At 40.6% G+C, this 27,750-nt stretch overlaps 1 protein-coding gene across 1 annotated transcript in view; it reads left to right on the forward strand.

Annotated features, from left to right (window-relative positions):
* Positions 1-26,820, forward strand: part of CFAP91 (cilia and flagella associated protein 91) — a 108,695-nt gene extending 81,875 nt beyond the window's left edge. The window contains exons 14-18 of the mRNA XM_007449144.1: positions 1-109; positions 2,379-2,600; positions 6,260-6,408; positions 6,982-7,073; positions 26,669-26,820. The exon at positions 1-109 is cut by the window's left edge and continues 8 nt beyond it. Of these exons, the coding sequence (XP_007449206.1) occupies positions 1-109; positions 2,379-2,600; positions 6,260-6,408; positions 6,982-7,073; positions 26,669-26,820 (724 nt within the window). The remainder of the gene's footprint in view (positions 110-2,378; positions 2,601-6,259; positions 6,409-6,981; positions 7,074-26,668) is intronic.
* The last annotated feature ends 930 nt before the right edge of the window (positions 26,821-27,750 follow it).

Consider the following 27,750-nt stretch of genomic DNA (forward strand, 5'->3'; position numbering starts at 1 on the left):
GGAGCTGCGCACCAGCCACGCACTGCAAGAAGAGGACAGGCTGGTGAAGAAAGCCGAGAAGCAGGTGACCCTGGCCTTGCAGCGACAGAGGAACTTGCACGAGCACAAGGTTCTTTCCTTTCTTCTCCTTTTCTTGTCCCATTTTCGCCCTTGATTTTTATTATTATACAAGCAACATTATAGTAACAATAAATGATGTGATGAAAAAGAAACACCCCCCACAAGCCCAGCATTTTTCATCAGTGGTGCTGCAGTCCAGAATTTGAATGGGCTGTGCCCTCCCTGAATTGAGTCTGCTCTTAGTTTTTTATTTGCAAAAAGAAAAGAAAAAACCCCTACAATTTTGAAAGGTTTTCTCTTCCAATCTTTCTTAAATATTTGGTGACTCTAATATATTTCAGTGAGAGCTTAGCAGAATGAATAAGTAATTAAAGCAATAAGAAAAAAGTGAGAAATGAGATTTTAAAAACTATCCACACTCATTTATGAGTTTTGGAGCTGTACATAGCTCATCCTCCTTAAACTGCATATTAAATATGTTAATATGATATTCTGTGACTTTCACCGGGTCTTCTGAGCTCTGTGTGACTGATAATAGCTGCTAATTGCAGCTCTAACCTGACAACTGTAAATGTGTTTCCTGCTTTCTTCTGGCATTTGTCTATAGACACATGGTATTTAATGTTGTTGACTACAGTGTAGATACACTTTTACTATCTGTCCCACTTATCTGTGAATCAAAATGAAAAAGAACCAATTTGCACAGAGTTTAGTGTTACAAGAAAGTAAACTTGGGACTTCCCTGGTGGTGCAGTGGTTAAGACTCCGCACTTCCAATGCAGGGGGGGCGTGGGTTCGATCCCTGGTTGGGGAACTAAGATCCCACATGCTGTGCAGTACGGCCAAACAAAAAGAAAGTAAACTTACAGCAAAGCTAACATGACCCACCTTTAGTAACAAACGTAACTCTTGTGCTGTGAATTAGGCACAAATGTTAAGCAGCTCGGAAACGAGCACCACTTTATTCCTTTTACATGACAGCAGGACTGGGGATGGTCTCTGAGTGATGGGAGCTGGTTTGCAGGGAGGGAGGAAGAAAGCCACAGACTGTGAGACCCAGCAGAGGAACCAGAGAAAGAAGAGGAGAATGCAGACACTGGAGTCTCTAAATCTGGGCATCCTGGAGCCTTGGGGATGATGGAGACGGGCTGCACTTCTGTTCAGACAGGGAGCAGAATGCCCTGGCAGCAGAATACCCAGGACCTGGATGGAAAAATGCCCTCCTTGGCCCCTTCAAGGTTTCTGCTTATGGACCTTAGCAGCTACAGCTAAGACAATCCAGGATTTTCGACCCATCTACCTCATTTAGTGGATAAATACTTGATAGACATCATGACAGCTAAGAGCTAAGGGAGGAATTAATGGGAAGAACTGTCACATAGCCACAGACTCACCCTGCTTACCTTCAGCTGTTCCTGGATACACCAGTAAGATGCAGGCATCTGGGGGAGTGGGCACCCCACGGGTACCTACAGCAATGCCGATCCTCTCATTTTCTCCTACTCTCATATTGAGGGAGAACCGTCAGTGTGAGAGCAGCAAGTGCCTGGGAGAAGAGGCTTTTCCCCTTATCCCTGAGGATAGGAGCAGGAACACAGTACAATCTTCTCAAACACTTTTGTTCCCCCTGTGCCAAAGCCAGCACAGAGAGATCCATAAATAGATACTGTGGCTTACTCCTGGCCGAGAACTCTAGGCCCCTAGCCCCTATTTTACCTCAGTGATTACATAGACAAGTAGGCTTGTTTCCTGCTCCGTTTCAAAGGTAGTTCTTAATGACTTTGAAATTATTTAAATGAATAAACAGTACTAAGGTTTTCTACTTTCATGTTACTGAAGATCTTAAAATTCCCCAAACTTGTGTTAAAGGACAAAGCATTGAAAAATTAAAAGGTATCATGAATGAATTTTTAAGAGATTCTATTCTTTTGAACTCCAACATTATCTTTTAATAATAAACCTTGACATTTCCCTTCACGTCTGGGGAGACCCAAGCACTTTACCTTCTGGATAAAATTGAAAGAAAAAAAATATTCTGTGTGGACACTAACAAATGTTTTTCTAAATCCTCTTTATAATTTGAAGACTGTCATCCATCAGTGACTGACTGAGCCATCTACTTTCTCAAGTCTAAGTTTGTATCATAAGTTTTCCTAGTAAAACCCTTGGGATGGGGCCAGTCTGGAGATAATATTCCTAATAAAAACTAAGTGCATTCTGAAAATGAAGTGACTGTCAAGGATAATCCAGCATCCCTCCACATAAATCCCCATTCTTAGTGGAATTTGTATCCTCATAGTTATATTATTATTTTTAAGGTGTCACTGGTTGAAAACCATTTGGCTGGACTGGAAGGATGGGTGCTGGCAGACATGTTTGACTTCCTGTCCAAAGAGCTGGTGAGACTGCAGGAGGAGAGGAGGGTCCACGCCCTGGCCATGCTGGCCGAGCGGCAGCGCAGGATGCGTGAAGCCGAAGAGAGTGGCCGGCGCCAGGTGGAAGAGAGGCGCCTGCAGGAGGAGGACCAGATATTTAAGGAGGCAAGTGGGGACGTTGCCAGGAAACTCCATGATATGAAATTACTTTCTTTTTTTGTTTTTCATTGTCTTCAACAAATAATGTATTGAGTTCCTATGATATGCCCAGCACTGTGCAAAGGCATTGTGGGGTACTTTGGAGGGAAAAACCAGGTGTGGCCCCTTCTCTCCTGGTGCTTAAATCCTATATAACATGCGAATAAGTGTAGGATCAGAAAATGTGTTAAGTTTCATGAAGGAAACAAATGGGGCCCGGTGACATATTTTGAAGAAGTCACTCTGCTTTGCTGTGTGAACAGGCTGTAGGGGAGGACAGGGTGGAAACAAGGAGACCTGGAAGGAGACTGATGAAGTAACTCAGGCCGGAGTGAGAAATGGGGTAAAGTCAAGTATGATGTCCAGTTTCCCGTGTCAGTGAGTGGGGAGTTGATGGTTCTATTTTCTGAGGCGGGAAAGCTGGGGGTGGAATAGATTTAGGGGCAGAATAGATTTAGGGGCAGGAGTGGAATGAAGAGTTTGATTTATATTAAGTTTGAGACATCTTAGTGGAGGTGTCATTTCAGCAGATGGATATACAAGATAGAGTTTAGAAGAGAGATTTTGACTAAAGATACAATCTTGGGAATTAGGAATGCCAGGCTGGTAAATTAGAATTCTGACCAAATCCCAAAAGATGTGAAATTCCAAAGTGACCAAGATGCAAACTCAGAGGAAATCTGAGGAACCAGTAATATCTCAAAGCACTCTCACCCTCATCAAGTATACAAAAGCTCAAGCGTTAAAATGGGAGGGGATTTGTGAGGAAGATTTCTTTAAAGGGAGCTGTGCTGTGACTAATTCCCCCAAAAATCACACCCAGAGGTGGGGACGAGTACTTCCCCTTTCTTGGAGAGCCTGATGTGTATGCTTTCAGTTAGGGCGTCTCACCCCCGGAATGGAGAGGAGGAAGCTGGGCAGGCTGAGGGGAGGTGGGCACAGAAGAGGCTGCATGGGCGGCCAGCACACCCAGAATATGTTAAGGCAAAGGCTGTGTGAGTTTCCCTTGTGCAGATGTGGGCCAGATGGGAAAGGCAGAAAGAGCCAACCTGGAACTTAAAAAAATTCCTATCTAAGAGGCTGTCTGAATTGTATTAATATATGTGGATAGTATTGAGCTCCTCAGGTGAAAAAAAAAAAAAAAAAAAGCTATGTCAAGTTGGGGTCTTCTTATTTGATCTGGGATTCAAAGGATTTACCCAATTCCCATGGAATTAGGATTGACCCCTGAATAGTATTTGGTGTGTGTTTTTTCAGATAAGAAATTGATTAAAATTAAACAGATTTCCCATCCTCTATACAGCTTAAAAAAGTTTTGGGTTAAAGCTTTTTAACTGTGATGTCATACAGCCTATAATAATAATTCATATTCTAGCTTCCTACCATCCTAACACATTTTTCCTTAAAATGAGTTACTGAGGGTTTCCCTGGCGGCGCAGTGGTTGAGAGTCCACCTGCCGATGCAGGGGACATGAGTTCGTGCCCCGATCTGGGAAGATCCCACATGCCGCGGAGCGGCTGGGCCCGTGAGCCATGGCCGCTGAGCCTGCGCTCCACAACGGGAGAGGCCACAACAGTGAGAGGCCTGCGTACCTCAAAAAAAAAATAAAATAAGAGTTACTGAAATGTAGAAATTTTTAGCAAACCAGAATTTACTATCCTCTACCTAATATCACTAAGGAAAAACCAGCTGGGGTGGGAAGAACCAGTTGGCAGTGAGAATAAAAGGAAAGAGACAGAGGAACCACTATACTCAGAAACACGGAAAGGAAGAAGCTGGTGAAAGGCTTCTAGGAAGGTATCTCTTAAGTGGGAATGATCCCAGGAAATGTCAGCATGTCTAGGAGGGGCAAGAAAGGGTTAAGATGACCCTTCCAGCCTGATTTGAGGAACATTTATGTAAAAAATGTATCCATCTCTGGACCCCAGCATCATTTAAATTCCCTATCTCGCATCATATGACCCTCTTAAAGATAAATATGCTTGCACATAAATAAACCAAACCCAAGCAATGTACACGAGTAAATTTCCAGAAAAATAACATGTAGATATTGAGAAACATAGATACAGAAAGTCATAGACTCATATTTTAAACATATACACACTTTTGCACATCTATAAGTTAAAACACAAACATAAGCCCACATGCACAATATTAGCAAAGATGGGAGGTACACACATATAGCCACCCATACGTTTCCTTATTCACTTACACACATACAAGCACAAATGTGTCCAGAAACATACACATTTATAAAGACGTATGTAAACACACAAGTACATGTATTACTAGAGGTGAACCAAATTAAACTTTCCACCTCTGAACTATTACAAGACTCAACTGTCTAATCGTTCCATCAAGGTGTGACTTGTTTCCTGAATAAGTCTGTGGTCTCCATGGGAGCTGGCACATGCCTTCCACAGCACCAGCACAGCCCTCTGTACGTAACAGACTTTAAGAAAATATATTTTGGTTGGTTGTTCGGTTGAACTGTATTAAACTGGTCATTGGGTCTCTCCCATAAGGAAGGCATAGGGATTCAAGGTTATGGACTTGGTGTTTTACAGGTAGATATTCAATAAACATTTCATATTCAGAGTCTTGCTGCAGTGCCAGTCAAGAAGCAGGTACTGAGTTGTTACTGAGTCCCAAGCATTATCTCAGATACAAAGAGATACTCACACATTAAATAAAAAGTGCCCTTCCCCCAAAGCTCAAAATCTGTTGAGACAGAATGCATACAAAACCAAGTATGACACCCTTGATGCTTGTGATAGTTCCTTGGTGTCTACCTGTAAAACAGGTAAAATTAAACTGTATTATTTATGGTTGCATACTTAGGGAGCAAAACTCTAAAGAATAGGAAGTCTTTACCATACTCATGAGAGTGGGAAGGGTCTGTGGTCAGGTAGAACTCACACTGACCTCTGGGATCCTAGCAGTGGCTTGACCCTCATTCATTGCACTGTACATTTATGCGCTCTGCACTTTTCTAAATGTATAGTCTATATTCTTTCAAGGAAGCTTTAAAAAGAAGCAGTCCAGGGCTGAGAAGATATTTAAAAAAATTCACCAGAGACCCAGGATCCTTCTAGCTTCCTGCTTTTCTGTCCCTTGGGTGTGACCCTCATGGCAGTTTAAGATGACTGGTGCTCCTGCATTTTGTCCCCATGAAATGAGAAATGAAAAGAGAGAAAAAAAAAAAAAAAAAAGCTACGTCTTTCCCTGTAAGAATACTTTAAGAAGAATAAAGAAAGGACATTGTGTAATACATCTTAGTCTCTGCCATAGTTAGGTAGCTTGACCAAATTACACTGCTGGTAAGAACAAAGCCAGGATCCAAAACAGGGTTATTGACTCAAGCCCATGATCTTTCTGCAGTGTTGTATCGCCCACCCCATAATTCTAAAATGACCCAGATAGGTAGGGGCTTCCCAGAGTGGGTAGATAGGTGGATTAGAAACAGACTATCTATAGTTAAAAAAAAAAAAAGAATAATGAGTGAGGGGACTACTGATGAATGAAGTAGATGTGCTAAAAAAGTCAACCAATATTCATGCATTTTTCTTGTGTACAGTAGTCGCATTCCTATTCTGAGTAACTGGAGTATTTTGGGGTTTTGCAGGTAATTAAAGTTCACCAAAGTACTGTAACTTCCTATCTGGAGGATATAATACTGAACACTGAAGAGAATACTGCAGAAGAACAAGCCAGGGCAGAAATAGAGAAGATGGCTGAGGAAATCAATGACATTGCTTATGAAATGGAAAGCCGGTGTGTACCAAGGGGACAGATGGTGGGATGGACAGCCTTTTGCTGTTACTCACATGTATTTTTCAAGAGCTTCAGATTTCACCACCAAGGAGAAACAAATATATGACTCATGCTTCAGTATGCATTGTTTTAGCATCAGCCAGCAGGCCTGTACCTTTGTATGGTAAGAGCATTGGGAATAGAATTTTCAGTTCTCTTCTGCAGTCTGGAGCACTTTCATATTTCTTACTTTTAGAATACCACAAAGCATGAAAGCAATTCATGATTGCTTAAGTGATTAAGTATGTCCAATTTTACTTGGACATCCCCGCAGGTTTTCTGGCTTCCATTTGTAAGTTGTATCTCTAACACTCCCTTCCTGGTAGGCAGGCTAAGTGAAGGACAAATTTGGATTTTCCATGGAGTTAACCAAACTCACCAGGAATGTGCTACTTCAGATCACTTAAGGAAAAGGCAGTGGTGGGATTTGAGCAGAGGAGTTCCTTACACAAACAAGGAGGATCCAAGTATAAATCGGCAGCTCAAGTAAGGCAACAAAGGAAATACTCGTTTAATTTGTTTTTTACTTTTTAGTCGAACTCAGCTTCAGTCAGAGGAGATTGTTGCCGAGTTGGTTTATAGTTTCCTGATCCCAGAGTTGCAAAAGGACTTTGTCAAAGAAAAGGGTAAGCCAATGCAAATGTTCCACGTGATGATCTGTTTTTTTAAAATTTTATTTATTTATTTATTCTTTTTTTTTTTTTTTTTTTTTTTTTTTTTTTTTTCTTGCGTTATGCGGGCCTCTCACTGTTGTGGCCTCTCCCATTGCGGAGCACAGGCTCTGGACGCGCAGGCTCAGCGGCCATGGCTCATGGGCCCAGCCGCTCCGCGGCATGTGGGATCTTCCCGGACCGGGGCACGAACCCGTGTCCCCTGCATCGGCAGGCGGACTCTCAACCACTGCGCCACCAGGGAAACCCCATTCATTCATTTTTGGCTGTGTTGGGTCTTCGTTTCTGTGCGAGGGCTTTCTCTCGTTGCGGCGAGCAGGGGCCACTCTTCATCGCGGTGCGTGGACCTCTCACTGTCGCGGCCTCTCATTGCGGAGCACAGGCTCCAGACGTGCAGGCTCAGTAGTTGTGGCTCACGGGCCTAGTTGCTCCGCGGCATGTGGGATCTTCCCGGACCAGGGCTCGAACCCGTGTCTCCTGCATTGGCAGGCGGATTCTCAACCACTGTGCCACCAGGGAAGCCCGTGATGATGTTTTTAAAGGTAGAAACTATTTTCAATATTCCAGAGATTTAAAACTGAGCAGAGGTATGGGGAAAATTCTGAAGGAGAGTCACTGTGTTTTCTTATTTCAGAGGTCAGGTTCCCTCGATGCTGTCTGACTGCAGAATATAATCACCTCTAGTATGGATGGGTGCAGTTCTAATAAGTTTGATGGAGCGTCAAAATCCAAACCTTCTTGAAGAGGCAGTTCCCGAGGGGTGGGATGGAGGGTTGGTGGCGGGGGGAGGCTCGAGAGGGAGGGGATGTATGTATACGTACAGCTGATTCACTTTGTCTACAGCAGAAACTAACACACCATTGTAAAGCAACTATACTCCAATTAAAAAAAAAAAAGAGGTAGTTCCCAGATACCCAGAAGAGGTGTATTTTGATTGTTGTTGTTTTGGTTTTTATTGAAATATAGTTGATTTACAATATTATGTTAGTTTCAGGTGTACAGCAAAGTGATTCAGTTTATATATATATATATATATATATATATATATCTTCTTATTCTTTTCCATTGTAGGTTATTACAAGATACTGAATTTTGTTCCCCAGGCTATACAGTGAATTGTTGTTTATCTGTTTTATATATACTTGCGTGTTAATCCCATACTCCTAATTTCTCCCTCCCCCACCTCTTTCCCCTTTGTTAACCATAAGTTTGTATTTTGTAATTTGATTTTTTTTTCAATGTAAAGCAAATTTTGAGAATATACAGGGTTTTCCAACTGTAGTAGCCTTTTGCAGGCAGGGCATGTGCAAGGCAGGTGTTGCAAAGCTGGGAAGCCTGACAGACCTAAATTGACTCTGCAGCTCTGCGTGAGTCACAATATCTCCTGTTCCTGCCAGGACTGATCTCAGTATAAATATCCTCACTTATCGTTTGCCAAAAGTGGCATGTTTTTAAAGATTGATGCTTTTAGTCAATAGAGAAGGAGAAAAAATATGTGTTTTTAAAAACAGTGTTCTTCCGGAGCTTTCAGACTATTGGTGACAGTCCTGATCCCAGAGGGAAGGATGCAACCAGATTAATATTTAAGTGAAATAAGAGCTTGGGAGGGTTTAGAGTTTGCAGGGGAATTCTAGACAGGTTTAAGAGAAGTGTTAATATTTAAGATCATGTAACCAGTGAGAAAGGAATGGTAGTTCTAATGCATTGGACGAGAACAAAGAAATATCTTGTTTTCCCATTACATGATTGTACTTTTTAAAACCAGTACCCACCCCAGCAATAAGCATCTAGTTTGTTCCCAGTGTGTTTTCCTACAAATAGCAGTGAACACCCTGGTCATGCTTCTGAGAGTAAACTCCTAGCAGTACAGTGCTGGAAATAAAGTATGTGTGTTTTATATTTTGATAGATACCACCAAACTGCCCCCACAAAAAGATTGTTCTAATTCATACCCCCATCAACAGTGTATGATAGTGCCTCTACCAACAAAATTTAATTTTGTTAAATTAAATCAAATAATATTTTTCTATCACCTTATATTATAAAAGGGATCTTATGTTTTCTAGATCCTTAAGAAAATATGCAACTCCTTGCTCCTTCTCCTCTGTCCAAGGTGAGGCCAACCTGTTTCAGATCAATTCCACCTGAGGGAACTGAAGGAGGGGGGAAATTCTCTGTTTAATAGTTACTAGTTTGTGACCCCCTCCCCAGCTTCTCCTGGCTCTGAGGGGAAGGAGCTGGAGGGGGCATGAGATGTAAAGGAATCAGTGGGACTTCTCTGTGGGCAGGCTGGGCAAGTCCTAACTTCTTCCCTTTGTGTGGATGTAGCCCAAACGAAGAAAGCCACCGGGACAGGGAGCACACACTAGGGCCTTTTGTTTCTCTTTCCAAATAAGACATCCATGTGTTATACTCTTTACCCCAAATTAAGTAATATTACATACAGACCATTTGAGATATCTCATTATTAATTTTTATTTGGATGAATTAAAAAAATTTTTTTTATTGAGGTCTAGTTGATTTATAACATTAGTTTCAGGTGTACAACACAGAGATTTAAAATTTTATAGATTATGCTCCATTTAAAGTTATTATAAAATATTGGCTATATTCCCGGTGCTCTATGATATATCCTTGTAGCTTATTTATTTTATATGTGGTAGTTTGTACTTAATCTCCTACCCCTATCTTGCCCCTCCCAACTTCCCCTTTCCTCACTGGTAACCATTAGTTTGTTCTCTATATTTGTAGATCTGTTTCTGTTTTGTTAAATTCATATGTTTGTTTGATTTTTTAGATTCCACGTGTAGTGAAAACATACAGTATTTGTCTTTGTCTGACTTACTTCACGAAGCATAATACCTTCCAGGTTGATCCATGTTGTTGCAAATGGCAAAATTTCATTCTGTTTATGGCTAGGTAGTATTCCATTGTGTGTGTGTGTGTGTGTGTGTGTGTGTGTGTGTATACACGTACACACACACACACACACACACACACACACACACGTCTTTTTATCCATTCCTCTATTAATGGACATTTAGGTTGCTTCCATTTCTTGGCTATTGTAAATAATGCTGCTATGAACATTGGGGTACATGTATCTTTTCCAATTGGTATTTTCATTTCTTCAGATACATACCCAGGAGTGGGACTGCTGGATCATATGGTAGTTCTATTTTTACTTTTTTGAGGAACCTCCATACTGTTCTCCAAAGTGGTTGCATCAATTTACATTCCCACTGACATTGCATGAGGGTTCCCTTTTCTCCACACCCTCTCCAACATTTGTTATTTGTGGTCTTTTTGATGATAGCCCTTCTGACAGGTGTGAGGTGATATCTCACTGTGAGTTTGATTTGCATTTCTCTGATTATTAGCAATGTTGAGCATCTTTACATGTGCCTGTTGGCCATTTGTATGTCTTCTTTTTAAAAAAATGTTTATTCAAGGGACTTCCCTGGCAGTCCAGTGGTTATGACTCTGTACTCCCACTGCAGGGGGTGTGGGTTTGATCCCTGGGTGGGGAACTAAGATCTCGCATGCCAAGGCCAAAAAAAAATGTTTATTCAAGTCGTCTGCCCATTTTTAATTGGGTTTGTTTTTCTGATATTGAGTTGTATGAGCTATTTATATATTTTGGATGATAATCCTTTATTGGTCTTATCATTTGCAAATATTTCTCCCATTCAGTAGGTTGTCTTTTCATTTTGTCAATGATTTCCTTTGCTATGCAAAAGCTTTTAAGTTTAATTAGGTCCCATTTATTTATTTTTCCTTTTCTTTCCTTTGCCTTAGGAGACAGAGCCAAAAAATACTGCTACAATTTATGTCAGTGTGTTCTGCCTGTGTTTCCTTCTAGGAGTTTTATGCTTTCTGCTCTTACATTAGGTGTTTAATTCATTTTTCATTTAATTCATATATGGCCTTTATTATGTTGACGTATGTTCCCTCTACACCCAATTTGTGGAGGAGACATTTTATCATAAATGGATGTTGAATTCTGTCAAAAGCTTTTTCTGCATCTATTGTGATGATCATATGGCTTTTATTGTTTTTTAAATTTAATTTTTATTTTATATTAGAATATAGTTGATTTACAACATTGTGTTAGTTTCAGGTGTACATCAAGGTGATTTAGTTATACATATACATATACCCATTCTTTTTCAGATTGTTTCCCCATATAGGTTATTACAGAATATTGAGTAGATTTTCCTGTGCTATACAGTAGGTCCTTGTTGGTTAGCTATTTTATATATAGTAGGGTGTTAATCCCAAACTCCTAATTTATCCCCCCCCACCATCTTTTCCCTTTGGTAACCATAACTTTGTTTCTGAAGTTTGAGTCTGTTTCTGTACAAGAAGTTCATTTGTATCATTTTTTTATATTCCACATAAAAGGGATATCATATAATATTTGTCTTTTGTCTGACTTACTTCAGTTAGTATGATAATGCCATGTTTCTGAATATGGCATTATTTTTTTAATGGCTGAGTAGTACTCCATTGTATGTATGTACCACATGATCTTTATCCATTCATCTGTCAGTGGACATTTAGGTTGCTTCAGTGTCTTCACTGTTGTAAATAGTGTTGCAATGAACATTGGGGTGCATGTATCTTTTTGAATTGTGGTTGTCTCCAGATATATATGCCCAGGAATGGGTTACTGGATCATATGGTAGTTCTATTTTTAGTCTTTTAAGGAACCTCCATACTGTTCTCCATAGTGGCTGTACCAATTGAAATTCCCACCAGCAATGTAGGAGGGTTCCCTTTTCTCCACACCCTCTTCAGCATTTATTGTTTGTAGACTTCTTGATGATGGCCATTCTGGCCATTCTGGTGTGAGGAGGTACCTCATTGTATTTTTTTTTTTTTTTACATCTTTATTGGAGTATAATTGCTTTACAATGGTGTGTTAGTTTCTGCTTTATAACAAAGTGAATCAGTTATACATATACATATGTTCCCATATCTCTTCCCTCTTGCGTCTCCCTCCCTCCCACCCTCCCTATCTCACCCCTCTAGGTGGTCACAAAGCACCGAGCTGATCTCCCTGTGCTATGCGGCTGCTTCCCACTAGCTATCTGTTTTACATTTGGTAGTGTATATATGTCCATGCCACTCTCTCACTTTGTCACAGCTTACCCTTCCTCCTCCACATATCCTCAAGTCCATCCTCTAGTAGGTCTGTGTCTTTATTCCTGTATTACCCCTAGGTTCTTCATGACATTTTTTTCTTAAATTCCATATATATGTGTTAGCATATGGTATTTGTCTTTCTCTTTCTGACTTACTTCACTCTGTATGACAGACTCTGGGTCTATCCACCTCATTACAAATAGCTCAATTTCGTTTCTTTTTATGGCTGAGTAATATTCCATTGTATATATGTGCCACATCTTCTTTATCCATTCATCCGATGATGGATACTTAGGTTGTTTCCATCTCCGGGCTATTGTAAATAGAGCTGCAATGAACCTTTTCGTACATGATCCTTTTTGAATTATGTTTTTCTCAGGGTATATGCCTAGTAGTGGGATTGCTGGGTCATATGGTAGTTCTATTTTTAGTTTTTTAAGGAACGTCCATACTGTTCTCCATAGTGGCTGTATCAATTTACATTCCCACCAACAGTGTAAGAGGGTTCCCTTTTTTCCACACCCTCTCCAGCATTTATTGTTTCTAGATTTTTTGATGATGGCCATTCTGACTGGTGTGAGATGATATCTCATTGTAGTTTTGATTTGCATTTCTCTAATGATTAGTGATGTTGAGCATTCTTTCATGTGTTTGTTGGCAGTCTGTATATCTTCTTTGGAGAAATGTCTATTTAGGTCTTCTGCCCATTTTTGGATTGGGTTGTTTTTTTTGTTATTGAGCTGCTTATAAAATTTGGAGATTAATCCTTTGTCAGTTGCTTCATTTGAAAATATTTTCTCCCATTCTGAGGGTTGTCTTTTGGTCTTGTTTATGGTTTCCTTTGCTGTGCAAAAGCTTTGAAGTTTCATTAGGTCCCATTTGTCTATTTTTGTTTTTATTTCCATTTCTCTAGGAGGCGGGTCAACAAGGACCTTGCTGTGATTTATGTCACAGAGTGTCCTGCCTATGTTTTCCTCTAAGAGTTTGATAGTTTCTGGCCTTACATTTAGGTCTTTAACCCATTTTGAGCTTATTTTTGTGTATGGTGTTAGGGAGTGATCTAATCTCATACTTTTACATGTAGCTGTCCAGTTTCCCCAGCACCACTTATTGAAAAGGCTGTCCTTTCTCCACTGTACATTCCTGCCTCCTTTATCAAAGATAAGGTGACCATATATGCATTGGTTTATCTCTGGGCTTTCGATCCTGTTCCATTGATCTATATTTTTACTTTTGTGCCAGTACCATACTGTCTTGATTATTGTAGCTTTGTAGTATAGTCTGAGTCAGGGAGCCAGATTCCTCCAGCTCCATTTTTCATTCTCAAGATTGTTTTGGCTATTCGGGGTCTTTTGTGTTTCCATAAAAATTGTGAGATTTTTTGTTCCAATTCCGTGAAAAATGCCAGTGGTACTTTGATAGGGATTGCATTGAATCTGTAGATTGCTTTGGGTTGTAGAGTCATTTTCACAATGTTGATTCTTCCAATCCAAGAACATGGTATATCTCTCCATCTGTTTGTATCATCTTTAATTTCTTTCATCAGTGTCTTCTAATTTTCTGCATACAGGTCTTTTGTCTCCTTAGGTAGGTTGATTCCTAGATATTTTATTCTTTTTGTTGCAGTGGTAAATGGGAGTGTTTTCTTAATTTCACTTTCAGATTTTTCATCATTAGTGTATAGGAATGCCAGAGATTTCTGTGCATTAATTTTGTATCCTGCTACTTTGCCAAATTCATTGATTAGCTCTAATAGTTTTCTGGTAGCATCTTTAGGATTTTCTATGTATAGGATCATGTCATCTGCAGTGACAGCTTTACTTCTTCTTTTCCAATCTGGATTCCTTTTATTTCCTTTTCTTCTCTGATTGCTGTGGCTAACACTTCCAAAACCATGTTGAATAAGAGTGGTGAGAGTGGGCAACCTTGTCTTGTTCCTGATCTTTGTGGAAATGCTTTCAGTTTTTCACCATTGAAGACGATGTTGGCTGTAGGTTTGTCATATATGGCCTTTATTATGTTGAGGAAAGTTCCCTCTATGCCTACTTTCTGCAGGGTTTTTATCATAAATGGGTGTTGAATTTTGTCAAAACCTTTCTCTGCATCTATTGAAATGATCATATGGGTTTTCTCCTTCAATTTGTTAATATGGTATATCACGTTTATTGATTTGCATATATTGAAGAATCCTTGCATTCCTGGAATAAACCCCACTTGATCATGGTGTATGATCCTTTAAATGTGCTGTTGGATTCTGTTTGCTAGTATTTTGTTGAGGATTTTTGCATGTATGTTCATAAGTGATATTGGCCTGCAGTTTTCTTTCTTTGTGACATCTTTGTCTGGTTTTGGCTATCAGGGTGATGGTGGCCTTGTAGAATGAGTTTGGGAGTGCTCCTCCCTCTGCTATATTTTGAAGAGTTTGAGAAGGATAGGTGTTAGCTCTTCTCTAAATGTTTGATAGAATTCGCCTGTGAAGCCATCTGGTCCTGGGCTTTTGTTTGTTGGAAGATTTTTAATCACAGTTTCAATTTCAGTGCTTGTGATTGGTCTGTTCATATTTTCTATTTCTTCCTGATTCAGTCTTGGCAGTTTGTGCATTTCTAAGAATTTGTCCATTTCTTCCAGATTGTCCATTTTATTGGCATAGAGTTGCTTGTAGTAATCTCTCATGATCTTTTGTATATCTGCAGTGTCAGTTGTTACTTCTTTTTCATTTCTAATTCTATTGATTTGAGTCTTCTCCCTTCTTTTTTTCTTGATGAGTCTGGCTAATGGTTTATCTATTTTGTTTATCTTCTCAAAGAACCAGCTTTTAGTTTTATTGATCTTTGCTATTGTTTCCTTCATTTCTTTTTCATTTATTTCTGATCTGATTTTTATGATTTCTTTCCTTCTGCTAACTCTGGGGTTTTTTTGTTCTTCTTTCTCTAATTGCTTGAGGTGCAAGGTTAGGTTGTTTATTCGAGATGTTTCCTGCTTCTTAAGGTGGGCTTGTATTGCTATAAACTTCCCTCTTAGAACTGCTTTTGCTGCATCCCATAGGTTTTGGGTCGTTGTATCTCCATTGTCATTTGTTTCCAGGTATTTTTTGATTTCCTCTTTGATTTCTTCAGTGATCACTTCGTTATTAAGTAGTGTATTGTTTAGCCTCCATGTGTTTGTATTTTTTACAGATCTTTTCCTGTAATTGATATCTAGTCTCATAGCATTGTGGTTGGAAAAGATACTTGATACAATTTCAATTTCCTTGAATTTACCAAGGCTTGATTTGTGACCCAAGATATGATCTATGCTGGAGAATGTTCCATGAGCACTTGAGAAAAATGTGTATTCTGTTGTTTTTGGATGGAATGTCCTATAAATATCAATTAAGTCCATCTTGTTAAATGTATCATTTAAAGCTTGTGTTTCCTTATTTATTTTCATTTTGGAAGATCTGTCCATTGGTGAAAGTGGGGTGTTAAAGTCCCCTACTATGAATGTGTTACTGTCGATTTCCCCTTTTATGGCTGTTAGTATTTGCCTTATGTATTGAGGTGCTCCTACGTTGGGTGCATAAATATTTACAATTGTTATATCTTCTTCTTGGATTGATCCCTTGATCATTATGTAGTGTCCTTCTTTGTCTCTTGTAATATTCTTTATTTTGAAACCTATTTTGTCTGATGAGAATTGATGAGTAGCAATGAGAATTGCTACTCCAGCATTCTTTTGGTTTCTACTTCCATGGAATTTCTTTTTCCATCTCCTCACTTTCAGTCTGTTTGTGTCCCTAGGTCTGAAGTGGGTCTCTTGTAGACCGCATATATACGTGTCTTGTTTTTGTATCCATTCAGCCAGTCTGTGTCTTTTGGTGGGAGCATTTAATCCATTTACATTTAAGGTAATTATCGATATGTATGTTCCTATTCCCATTTTCTTAATTGTTTTGGGTTTGTTATTGTAGGTCTTTTCCTTCTCTTGTGTTTCTTGCCTAGAGAAGTTCCTTTAGCATTTGTTGTAAAGCTGGTTTGGTAGTGCTGAACTGTCTCAGCTTTTGCTTGTCTGTAAACATTTTAATTTCTCCATCAAATCTGAATGAGATCCTTGCTGGGTAGAGTAATCTTGCTTGTAGGTTTTTCTCCTTCATCACTTTAAATATGTTCTGCCAGTCCCTCTGGCTTACAGAGTTTCTGCTGGAAGATCAGCTGTTAACCTTATGGGGATTCCCTTGTGTGTTATTTGTTGTTTATCCCTTGCTGCTTTTAATATGTTTTCTTTGTACTTAATTTTTGACAGTTTGATTAATATGTGTCTTGGCATGTTTCTCCTTGGATTTATCCTGTATGGGACTCTCTGTGCTTCCTGGACTTGACTATTTCCTTTCCCATATTAGGGAAGTTTTCAACTATAACTCTTCAAATATTTTCTCAGTCCAATTCTTTTTCTCTTCTTCTTCTGGGACCCCTATAATTCAAATGTTTGTGTGTTTAATGTTTTCCCAGAGGTCTCTGAGACTGTCCTCAGCTCTTTTCATTCTTTTTTCTTTATTCTGCTCTGCAGTAGTTATTTCCACTATTTTATCTTCCAAGTCACTTATCCATTCTTCTCCCTCAGTTATTCTGCTATTGATCCGTTCTAGAGTATTTTTAATTTCATTTATTGTGTTGTTCATCATTGCTTGTTTCCTCTTTAGTTTCTGTAGGTCTTTGTTAAATGTTTCTTCCATTTTCTCTACTCGATTTCCAAGATTTTGGATCATCTTTACTATCATTATTCTGAATTCTTTTTCAGGTAGACTGCTTATTTCCTCTTCATTTGTTAGGTCTGATGCGTTTTTATCTTGCTCCTTCATCTGCTGTGTGTTTCTCTGTCTTCTCATTTTGCTTATCTTACTGTGTTTGGGGTCTCCTTTTTGCAGGCTGCAGGTTCGTAGTTCCCATTGTTTTTGGTGTCTGTCCCCAGTGGGTAAGGTTGGTTCAGTGGGTTGTGTAGGCTTCCTGGTAGAGGGGACTAGTTCCTGTGTTCTGGTGGATAAGGCTGGATCTTGTCTTTCTGGTGGGCAGGTCCAGGTCTGGTGGTGTGTTTTGGGGTGTCTGTGGCCTTATTATGATTTTAGGCAGCCTTTCTGCTAATGGGTGGGGTTGTGTTCCTGTTTTGCTAGTTGTTTGGCATAGGGTATCCAGCACTGTAGCTTGCTGGTCATTGAGTGAAGCTGGATGTTGGTGGTGAGATGGAGATCTCTGGGAGATTTTTGCCGTTTGATATTACGTGGAGCTGGGAGGTCTCTTGTGGACCAGTGTCCTGAAGTTGGCTCTCCCACCTCAGAGGCACAGCAGTGACTCCTGGCTGCAGCACCAAGAGCCTTTAATCCACATGGCTCAGAGTAAGAGGGAGAAAAAGTAGAAAGAAAGAAGAAAAAGGATAAAATAAAATAAAATGAAGATAAAATAAAGTTATTAAAATAAACATAATTATTAAGAAAAAAAATTTTTTTCGAAAAGTAAAAGCAACAACAACAAAAAGACGGACGGGGGCTTCCCTGGTGGCACAGTGGTTGAGAGTCCGCCTGCCGATGCAGGGGACACGGGTTCGTGCCCCGGTCCGGGAGGATCCCACGTGCCGCGGAGCGGCTGGGCCCGTGAGCCATGGCCGCTGGGCCTGCGCGTCCGGAGCCTGTGCTCTGCAACGGGAGAGGCCACAGCGGTGAGAAGCCCGCGTACCGCAAAAAAAAAAAAAAGAAAAAAAAAAGGACGGATAGAACCCTAGGACAACTGGTGAAAGCAAAGCTATACAGACAAAGTCACACACAGAAGCGTACACATACACACTCACAAAAAGAGGAAAAGGGGAAAAAATAATAAATCTTGCTCTCAAAGTCCACCTCCTCAATTTGGGATGATTTGTTGTCTATTCAGGTATTCCACAGATGCAGGGTACATCAAGTTGATTGTGGAGATTTAATCTGCTGCTCCTGAGGCTGCTGGGAGAGATTTTCCTTTCTCTTGTTTGTTCACACAGCTCCCGGGGTTCAGATTTGTATTTGGCCCCGCCTCTGCATGTAGGTCGCTGGAGGGCGTCTGCTCTCCGCTCAGACCAGATGGGGTTAAAGGAGCTGCTGATTCGGGGACTGTGGCTCACTCAGGCCCGGGGGAGGGAGGGGTACGGAGGCAGGGCGAGCCTGCGGCGTCAGAGGCTAGCATGACGTTGCACCAGGCTTAGGCGTGCCATGCGTTCTCCCGGGGAAGTTGTCCCTGAATCCCGGGACACTGGCAGTGGCTGGCTGCACAGGCGCCCAGGAGGGGCGGTGTGGATAGTGACCTGTTCTTGCACACTGGCTTCTTGGTGGCGGCAGCAGCAGCCTTAGCGTCTCATGCCCGTCTCGGGTCCAAGCTGATTGCCACGGCTCGCGCCCGTTTCTGGAGCTCCTTTAAGCAGTGCCCTTAATCCCTCTCCTCGCGCACCAGGAAACAAAGAGGGAAGAAAATGTCCCTTGCCTCATTGGCAGGTCCAGACTTTTCCCCGGCATCCCTCCCTGCTAGCCGTGGTGCACTAACCCCTTCAGGCTGTGTTCACGCAGCCAACCCCAGTCCTCTCCATGGGATCTAAGCTCTGAAGCCTGACCCTCAGCTCCCAGCCCCCGTTCGCCCCAGTGGGTGAGCAGACAAGCATCTCGGGCTGGTCGGCACCGATCCTCTGTGCGGGAATCTCTCCGCTTTGCCCTCGGCACCCCTGTTGCTGTGCTCTCCTCCATGGCTCCGAAGCTTCCCCGCTCCGCCACCCGCAGTCTCCGCCCCCGAAGGGGCTTCCTAGTGTGTGGAAACCTTTCCTCCTTCACAGCTCCCTCCCACTGGTGCAGGTCCCGTCCCTATTCTTTTGTCTGTTTTTTCTTTTGCCCTACCCAGGTACGTAGGGAGTTTCTTGCCTTTTGGGAGGTCTGAGGTCATCTGCCAGCATTCAGTAGGTGTTCTGTAGGCGTTGTTCCACGTGTAGATGTATTTCTGATGTATCTGTGGGGAGAAAGGTGATCTCCACGTCTTACTCCTCCGCCATCTTTCCCGAGCTCTCATTGTTGGTTTGATTTGCATTTCTCTAATAATTAGTGGTGTTGAGCATATCTTCTGCCCAGTTTTTGTTTTTTTGTTTTTTTTTTAATTGAGCTGCATGAGCTGTTTGTATATTTTAGAGATTAATCCCTTGTCAGTTGCTTTGTTTGCAAATATTTTCTCCCAGTTTGTGGGGTTTTTTTTTATGGTTTCCTTTGATCAAAAAGCAAAAGCTTTTGAGTTTAATTATGTCCCATTTTTTAATGTTTGTTTTTATTTTCATTAATCTAGGATGTGGATCCAAAAAGATATTGCTGTGATTTATGTCAAAGAGTGTTCTGCTTGTTTTCCTGTAGGAGTTTTATAGTATCCGCTCTTACATTCTAGGTCTTTAATCCATTTTGAGTTTATTCTTGTGTATGGTGTTAGAGGATGTTCTAATTTCATTCTTTTACATGTAGCTGTCCAGTTTTCACAACACCACTTACTGAAGAGACTGTCTTTTCTCCATTGTATATCCTTGCCTCCTGTGTCATAGATTAATTGACCATGAGTGTCTAGGTTTATCTCTGGGCTTTCTATCCTGTTCCATTGATCTATATTTCTGTTTTTGTGCCAGTACCACATTGTCTTGATTGCTGTAGCTTTGTAGTATAGTCTGAAGTTGGGGAGCCTGATTCCTCCAGCTTTGTTTTTCATTCTCAGGATTGCTTTGGCTATCAGGGTCTGTGTTTCCATACAAATTGTAAAATTTTTTGTTCTCATTCTGTGGAAAATGCCATTGGTAATTTGATAGGGATTGCATTGAATCTGTAGATTGCTTTTGGTAGTACAGTCATTTTCACAATATTGATTCTTCCAATCCAAGAACATGGTATAATCTCTCCATCTGTTTGTGTCATCTTTTTGATTTTTTTCATCAGTGTTTGATAGTTATTCTGTGTACAGGTCTTTTGCCTCCTTAGGTAGGTTTATTCCTAGGTATTTTATTCTTTTTTGTTGCAATGGTAAATGGGATTGTTCCCTTAATTTCTCTTTCTGATCATTCGTTGTTAGTGTATAGGAATGCAAGAGATTTCTGTGTATTAATTTTGTATCCTGTAACTTTACCAAATTCATTGATTAGCCTAGTAGTTTTCTGGTGGCATCTTTAGGATTTTTTAGGTATATTATCATGTCATCTGCAAACAGTGACAGTTTTACTTTTTCTTTTCCAATTTGTATTACTTTTATTTTTTTTCTCTGATGGCCATGGCTAGGACTTCCAAAACTATGTTGAATAATAGTGGTGAGAGTCAACATCCTTGTCTTGTTCCTGATTTTAGAGGAAATGCTTTCAGTTTTTCACCATTGAGAATGTTTGCTGTGGGTCTGTCATATGTGGCCTTTATTATGTTGAGATAGGTTCCCTCTATGCCCATTTTCTGGAGAGTTTTATCATTAATGGTGTTGAATTTTGTCAAAAGCATTTTCTTCATCTATTGAGATGATCATATGGTTTTTATTCTTTAATTTGTTAATATGGTATATCACACTGATTGATTTGCATAATAATGAAGAATCTCTGTTTCCCTGGGATAAATACCACTTGATCATGGTGTATGATCCTTTTAATGTGTTGTTGGATTCTGTTTCCTAGTATTTTGTTGAGAATTTTTGCATCTGTGTTCATCAGTGACATTGGTCTGTAATTTTTGTGTGTGTGTGACATCTTTGTCTGGTTTTGGTATCAGGGTGATGGTGGCCTTGTAGAATAATCTTGGGAGTGTTTCTCCCTCTGCAATTTTTGGAAGGGTTTGAGAAGGATAGGTGTTATCTCTTCTATAATATTTGATAGAATTCACCTGTGAAGCCATCTGGTCCTGGACTTTTGCTTTCTTAATTTTCAGTTTCATTACTTGTGATTGGTCTGTTTATATTTTCTATTTCTTCCTGGTTCAGTCTTGGAAGGTTATACCTTTCCAAGAATCTGTCCATTTCTTCCAGGTTGTCCATTTTATTGGTATATAGTTGCTTCCCTTTTTCATTTCTGATGTTATTTACTTGGGCCCTTTCTCTTTTGTTCTTGATGAGTTGCATAAAGGATTTATCAATCTTGTTTATCTTTTCAAAGAAACAGCTCTTAGTTTCATTTATCTTTTCTACTTTTTTAGAAATAGGCTCTATTTTATTTATTTCTGCGTGGATGTTTATGATTTCTTTCCTTCTACTAACTTTTGTTTGTTCTTTTTCTAGTTGCTTTAGGTGTAAGGTTAGATTCTTTGAGACTTTTCTTTCCTGAAGTAGTCTTGTATTACACTATAAACTTTCCTCTTAGAGCTGCTTTTGCTGCATCCCAGAGATTTCAGATCATTGCATTTTTTATTTCATTTGTCTCCATGTATTTTTTTAAAATTTCTTCTTTGATTTCTTCAGTGATCCCTTCAGTGATCCACTGGTTGTTTAGTGGCATATTGTTTGACCTCCACATGTTTTTTTGCTGTTTTTTCTTGTACTTGGTTTCTAGTCTCATAGAGCTGTGATGAGAAAAGATGCTTGATTTCATTTTTCTTAAATTTACTGAGACTTGTTTTGTGGCCTAGCATGTAATTTATCCTGGAGAATGTTCCATGTGCACTTGCAAAGAATGTGTATTCTGTTGCTTTGGGAATGCGTGTTCTATATAAACATCTATTAAGTCCATCTGGTCTAGTGTGTCGTTTAGGCCATTGTTTGTTTACTTATTAATTTTCTGTGTGGATGATCTGTCCATTGATGTAAGTGGGGTGTTAAAGTCCCTAGTACAGTAAGTCCCCTACATACAAACGAGTTCCATTCCAAGAGCATGTTCATAAGTCCAATTTGTTAAGTCCAACGAAGTTAGCCTAGGTACCCAACTAACACAATCAGCTATACAGTACTGTATTGTAACAGGTTTATAATGCTTCTCACACAAATAATACATAAAAACAAAAAATATAGAAAACATTTTTAATCTTACAGTACAGTAGTTCAAAAAGTACAGTAGAAGGGCTTCCCTGGTGGCGCAGTGGTTGAGAGTCTGCCTGCCGATGCAGGGGATGCGGGTTTGTGCCCTGGTCCAGGGGGATCCCACGTGCCACGGAGTTGCTGGGCCCGTGAGCCATGGCCGCTGAGCCTGTGCATCCGGAGCCTGTGCTCCGCAACAGGAGAGGCCACAACAGTGAGAGGCCTGCGTACCTCAAAAAAAAAAAAAAAAGTACAGTAGAGGAGTACAACAATTGGCACACGGGCATTTTCACATCTTTGAAAGTTCGCAACTTGAAGGTTCACATGTAGGGGACTGTACTGGAAAGCTGGATGGAGTCAAAAGAGAGAGCAAAGATTAAAATGTCTGTGGGTTTTCTATAAATATGTAAATTTCTAGATGAAAACTATTCTTATAGAAAATGTTTGTATTTCGTTGCAGATAAATTCCTGAATAATTTCATTCCTCAGTAGGGATTGCCTGTTTTCATTGCCTGTGACAGAGGGACCCATATTATAGGTCTTGTTGTTAAATAAATTAGTAAATTCTTTAACACACACACACACAAAGTTTCTAGTATTATGTGCTGTTGATTTTCTCCCTTTATGTCTGTTAATATATGTTTAAGTGTTCCTATGTTAGGTGCATATATATTTACAACTGTTACGTTTTCTTCTTGGATTAATCTCTTGATTATTATGTAATGTCTCCTTCTTTGGCTCTCCTAACAGTCTTTGTTTTAATGTCTATTTTATCTGATATAAGTATTGCACCCCTGCTTCTTGTTGATTTCTTTTTGCATGTAATACCTTTTTCCATCCTCTCACTTTCAGTCTGTGTGTGTCTTTAGATCTCAACTGAGTCTCTTGTAGGCAGTATATTTATGGCTTTTATTTTTGTATACATTCAGTCACTATGTCTTTTGATTAGAGAATTTATTCCATTTACATTTGAAGTAATTATGGACAGGTAGGTATTTCCATTTTTTAATTGCTTTGGGGCTGTTTTCTGCAACTCTTTTTTGTTCCTTCTTTCCCTCTCTTCCCTTGTGATTTGATGATTGTTTTTGGTGTTGTTTGGCTTCCTGTCTCTTGTGTGTATCTATTATAGATTTTTGGTTTATGGTTACCATTAGGTTTATACATAGATGTAGATAGGTCTATCTGTATCTATATATGATTATTTTAAGTGCTTATCTCTTAATTTCAAACACATTTTAACAATTCTGCATTTTTATTCCCCTCCCTTTTTGCAATTACTGTTTTTGTCATCGTATTTTATATCTAGTTTTATGTATCCCTTAACGGCTTACTGTGGATATAGGTGATTTTACTACTTTTGTCTTTTAACCTTCCCACTAGCTTTGTATGTGGTTGATTTACTACCTTAACTATATACTTACCTTTACCAATGAGCTTTTTCTTTTCATAATTTTCATGTTTCTAGTTGTGGCCTTTTCTTTTTTACTTACAGAAGTCCCTTTAACATTTCTTGTAAAGCTGATTTGGTGGTACTGAACTCTCTTAGCTTTTGCCTGTCTGTAAAACTTTTGACCTCTCTTGTCCTCATTTCTATCCTTTTCTTCTATTCAGCTTGAATGATTTCCACTACTCTGTCTTACAGCTTGCTGATCCATTCCTCTGTATTACTTAATCTACTGTTGATTCCTTCTAGTGTATTTTTCATTTCAGTTATTTTCATCTGTTTTGGTTCTTTATATTTTCTAACTCTGTGTTAAAACCTTCTAACCTCTCACTCTGTTCATCCATTCTTCTCTAGAGTTCCTTTTTTTGTTGCTGTTCTGCCTTATTTTTTAATTGAAGAATAGTTGATTTACAGTGTTGTGTTAATTTCTGCTGTACAGCAAAGTGATTCAGTTATACATATATATACATTCTCTTTTTATATTCTTTTCCATTATGGTGTATCACAGGATATTGAATATAGTTCCCTATGCTTTACAGTAAGACTTGTTGTTTATCCATTCCATGTCTGGTGAGTGGGTCCAGATTCTGGGGAGGCTGGCTGAGGGGCCCAAAGTGTCTCAGAGCTGGTATTGGCCTGCTGGTGGGTGGGGCTGGGGCCCAGCAGGTCTGGGGTTGGTGCCAGCCTACTGATGGGTTGAGCCAGGTCTCAAGGTCTCTTGCTGCAGGCCCTGGGGGTCCCAGCTCTAGTGCGTGTGTGCTCTGGTGGACAGAGCCATGTCCGTGAGTGGCTGTGGTCTCAGGGTGTTTTAAGGCAACCTGCCTACTGGTGGGTGGGGCTGTGTCCCTGCCCAGCCAGTTGCTTGGCCTGAGGCACTCCAGTACCGGTGCCTACAGGCTGGTGGGTGCGGGTGGTACTGGGTCCTGAGGCTGATGAGCTAGAGCACCATTTACAAAATGGTAGTGTCCATGTGGTAGAAAAAGCTCCCCAAAATGGTTACCCTGAGTGTCTGTGTCCCCAGGGTGAGGTCCAGTTGCCTCCTACCACCCCAGGAAACTCACCAAGATCAGTGGGTGGGTCTGACCCAGGTTCCTTTCAAATTACTGCTTCTTCCCTGGGTGCCACAGTGTATAAGATTTTGTGTGTACCTTTTAAGAGTGGAGTCTCGGGCTTCTCTGGTGGCGCAGTGGTTGAGAGTCTGCCTGCCGATGCAGGGGACACGGGTTCGTGCCCCGGTCCGGGAAGATCCCACACGCTGCGGAGCGGCTGGGCCCGTGAGCCATGGCCGCTGAGCCTGAGTGTCCGAAGCCTGTGCTGTGCAATGGGAGAGGCCACAGCAGTGAGAGGCCCGCGTACCACAAAAAAAAAAGTGTGGAGTCTCTATATACCACAGCCCACGGGTCTCCTGAAAGAAAGCCCCACTAGCCTTCAAAGTCAAATATTGTGGGTACTCATCTTTCCAGTGCAGGACCCCTGGGCTGTGGAGCCCAATGTGGGGTTCAGACCCCTCCTTGGGGAGAACCTCTGCAATTCTAGTTATTTTCCTGTTTGTAGGTTGCCTACCAGGGGTACAGTTCTTGACTATACCACAACTCCACCCATCCTACCCATCTTATTGCAGTTCTTTCTTTATATCTTTAGTTGTAGAGGTCTTTTCTGGTAGGTTCTGGTCTTTCTCATCAATAGTTTCTCTGTAAATAGTAATTTTGGGGTGCCCATGAGAGGAGTCTTCCTAATCCACCAACTCTCATTTTTCTAAAAGTTCATGGAGGGGAATGACCTTGAATACCTTTATACAGATGAAAATAATAGTAACTACCAAGGTTTAAACGCATACTAAGTTCCAGACAATATACTAAGCATTTTTAGAAATACCTTATTTAAATTTCTTACAACATCTTTAGATGTGTTCTCATATTTCAGTTAAGGAAATTAGTGCTTAGAGGCATTATTATACAGTATGCAGATTGTACCATGGTGTGGCTCCAAAGTCCCCATTCTTTCAACCATACTGCTCTGAAGTGTTGTAAGTTGCTATGTGATTTACCCTATATAAACTAGCTGACACCTCAATAGCATAGTATCTACAGTACTGCTTATTATGCTTTACTAGCTGCATGACTTTAGGCAAATTACCTAATCTCTCTGTGTCTCAGTTGCCCCATCTGAAAATGGTATTAATACTACTCTCTTTTAGGGTTGTGGCTGGCTTAAATGAATAAGTATATGCCAACTGCTTAAAACAGTGCCTGGCACAAAGTAAGGACAAATGCTAACTGCTGTCATCATCATCATCACAATTACCTCTTTCCAAGGCAAATGGGATGCTTAATGTACTAAGTCTTGGTAATATATATTCTTAGAATGTGGAACTAGGACCAGCTTTTAAATCCATGAGTTCAGAAACTCATCATTCAACAAGTACCCTTCATATTAGGGGCTAAGGCTCAAAGAGAAGTATGAAACTAGGTCTTTACCTTTATGTCATTTACAATCTAGGTAAACAAAATGTAACTCACATGAAGTACTTCAGTGCTGAACAGGTTTGTACAAACTCAAGTGTGGTCACGGTAAATGTGGGCTGACTCAGTCAAAGGAGACTTCCTGGAGGAGCTGGGACTTGCGCTGGGCTTTGCATAAGGGCAGGATTTAGAATGCAGGCATTCCAGGTGAGGGAAGCTGCTAAGCAGTAGAATGGAGGCAAACCTGGTGGGGAGGAGCATGACCGGACTGAGCAGAGAGTGGAACAGGGGGAGCAGCAATAATAAGATTTGGGTTGAGTTACCCTTGGAATGTATCCTTCCAAAACAGACAGCAGGTAATTTTTCTTTAATCCAGTCAGCCTTAAGTAAGAGAATATGTGGTTTGCAAAGTTATCATTTCTTTCACTACTCTCTTGAGAATCTTTGGGAATGATATGTTCTGACTTCCAGAGTAATAAGTCTTCTGTCCCTTTGGCACAGTGAGGAATGCACAGCAGAAGCACATCCTCGCAGCCCATCAGGTCATCCACAGGCACACGGAAGACATGCTCCAGAAGCATTGTGTTGAGCAACAGCAAGCATCAGACACTGAGCTACTTGAGGGAGAAACTGAAAATGAGCAGAACAGCTAAGGTGAGTTTGATTTTTCATCTGGAAGTAGAGAGGAGGACAAGCAGCCTCATTCAGCTCTGTACTCTAACAATCATAATGTGGAAAATGAAGCATTCCCACTTAAATTGGTGCATTTCATGCATCTATTTGACAGGCCTGAAGCAGTCACTGTCTGCTAAGGTTTCCACTACAGAGGCAAGAAAAAAGTGTCCTTGTGCCTGCTTTCTGACTGATTGTGGCAGCCCAGATTGAATGGGGGAATACAGGGGAAAAAAATTAGTGCATTTCATCTGGGTTATGGAATCTGCTATTGAAAGTGTTAGAGAACAGAGTTGATATGACAGCAGCTGGACTCTTGTGACCAGAAAACAGGACTCAAAATTATTTTTATAGGTTCTTTTAGCATATGACTGTATGCCATCACAGATAAAGCTACAAAATGTGTCAGTGTTATTAAAAAAAAAAAGCTTGTTCTTAGGGGGTACGTTGTCTAACTCCACATCGCACTGTTCTAGCTATAAACATGGCATGAGGCACAGCCTGCCCAATTCTAGCCCTGATGCCCTCTGCAGTATCAACCAGGGGCCTGGTCTTAGGTGTAACTGAACGTTCATACTCACAAGACTAACATAGGCCATATTTGGTATGATTTGAGTATCAATACTCAGAAAGACAGATATAATACAGGACCCACAGCTTCCAGCAGGGCAGCATCAGGTGTTTCTCTTCCTGTGGGAGCGCTCACTGAATCCACACAGAAGACCACATAGCTGTTTCCTTTAGCCCCCAGGTTACAAAGCTCAGGTGCAAGGAAAAGAGACCAGGTGCATTGGGTGGGTGCAGGAGCTGCCCTGGTTTACATGCTCCTGGACCATTATCTCTTGTAATAATTCCATCAGCATAGTTTCCAGGGCCCCCCCCCCCAGCCCCCAATGGATTTGCCCAGTTAC

Source organism: Lipotes vexillifer, unplaced genomic scaffold, assembly GCF_000442215.2.
Source record: "Lipotes vexillifer unplaced genomic scaffold, Lipotes_vexillifer_v1.1 scaffold999, whole genome shotgun sequence".
Lineage (NCBI taxonomy): Eukaryota > Metazoa > Chordata > Mammalia > Artiodactyla > Lipotidae > Lipotes > Lipotes vexillifer.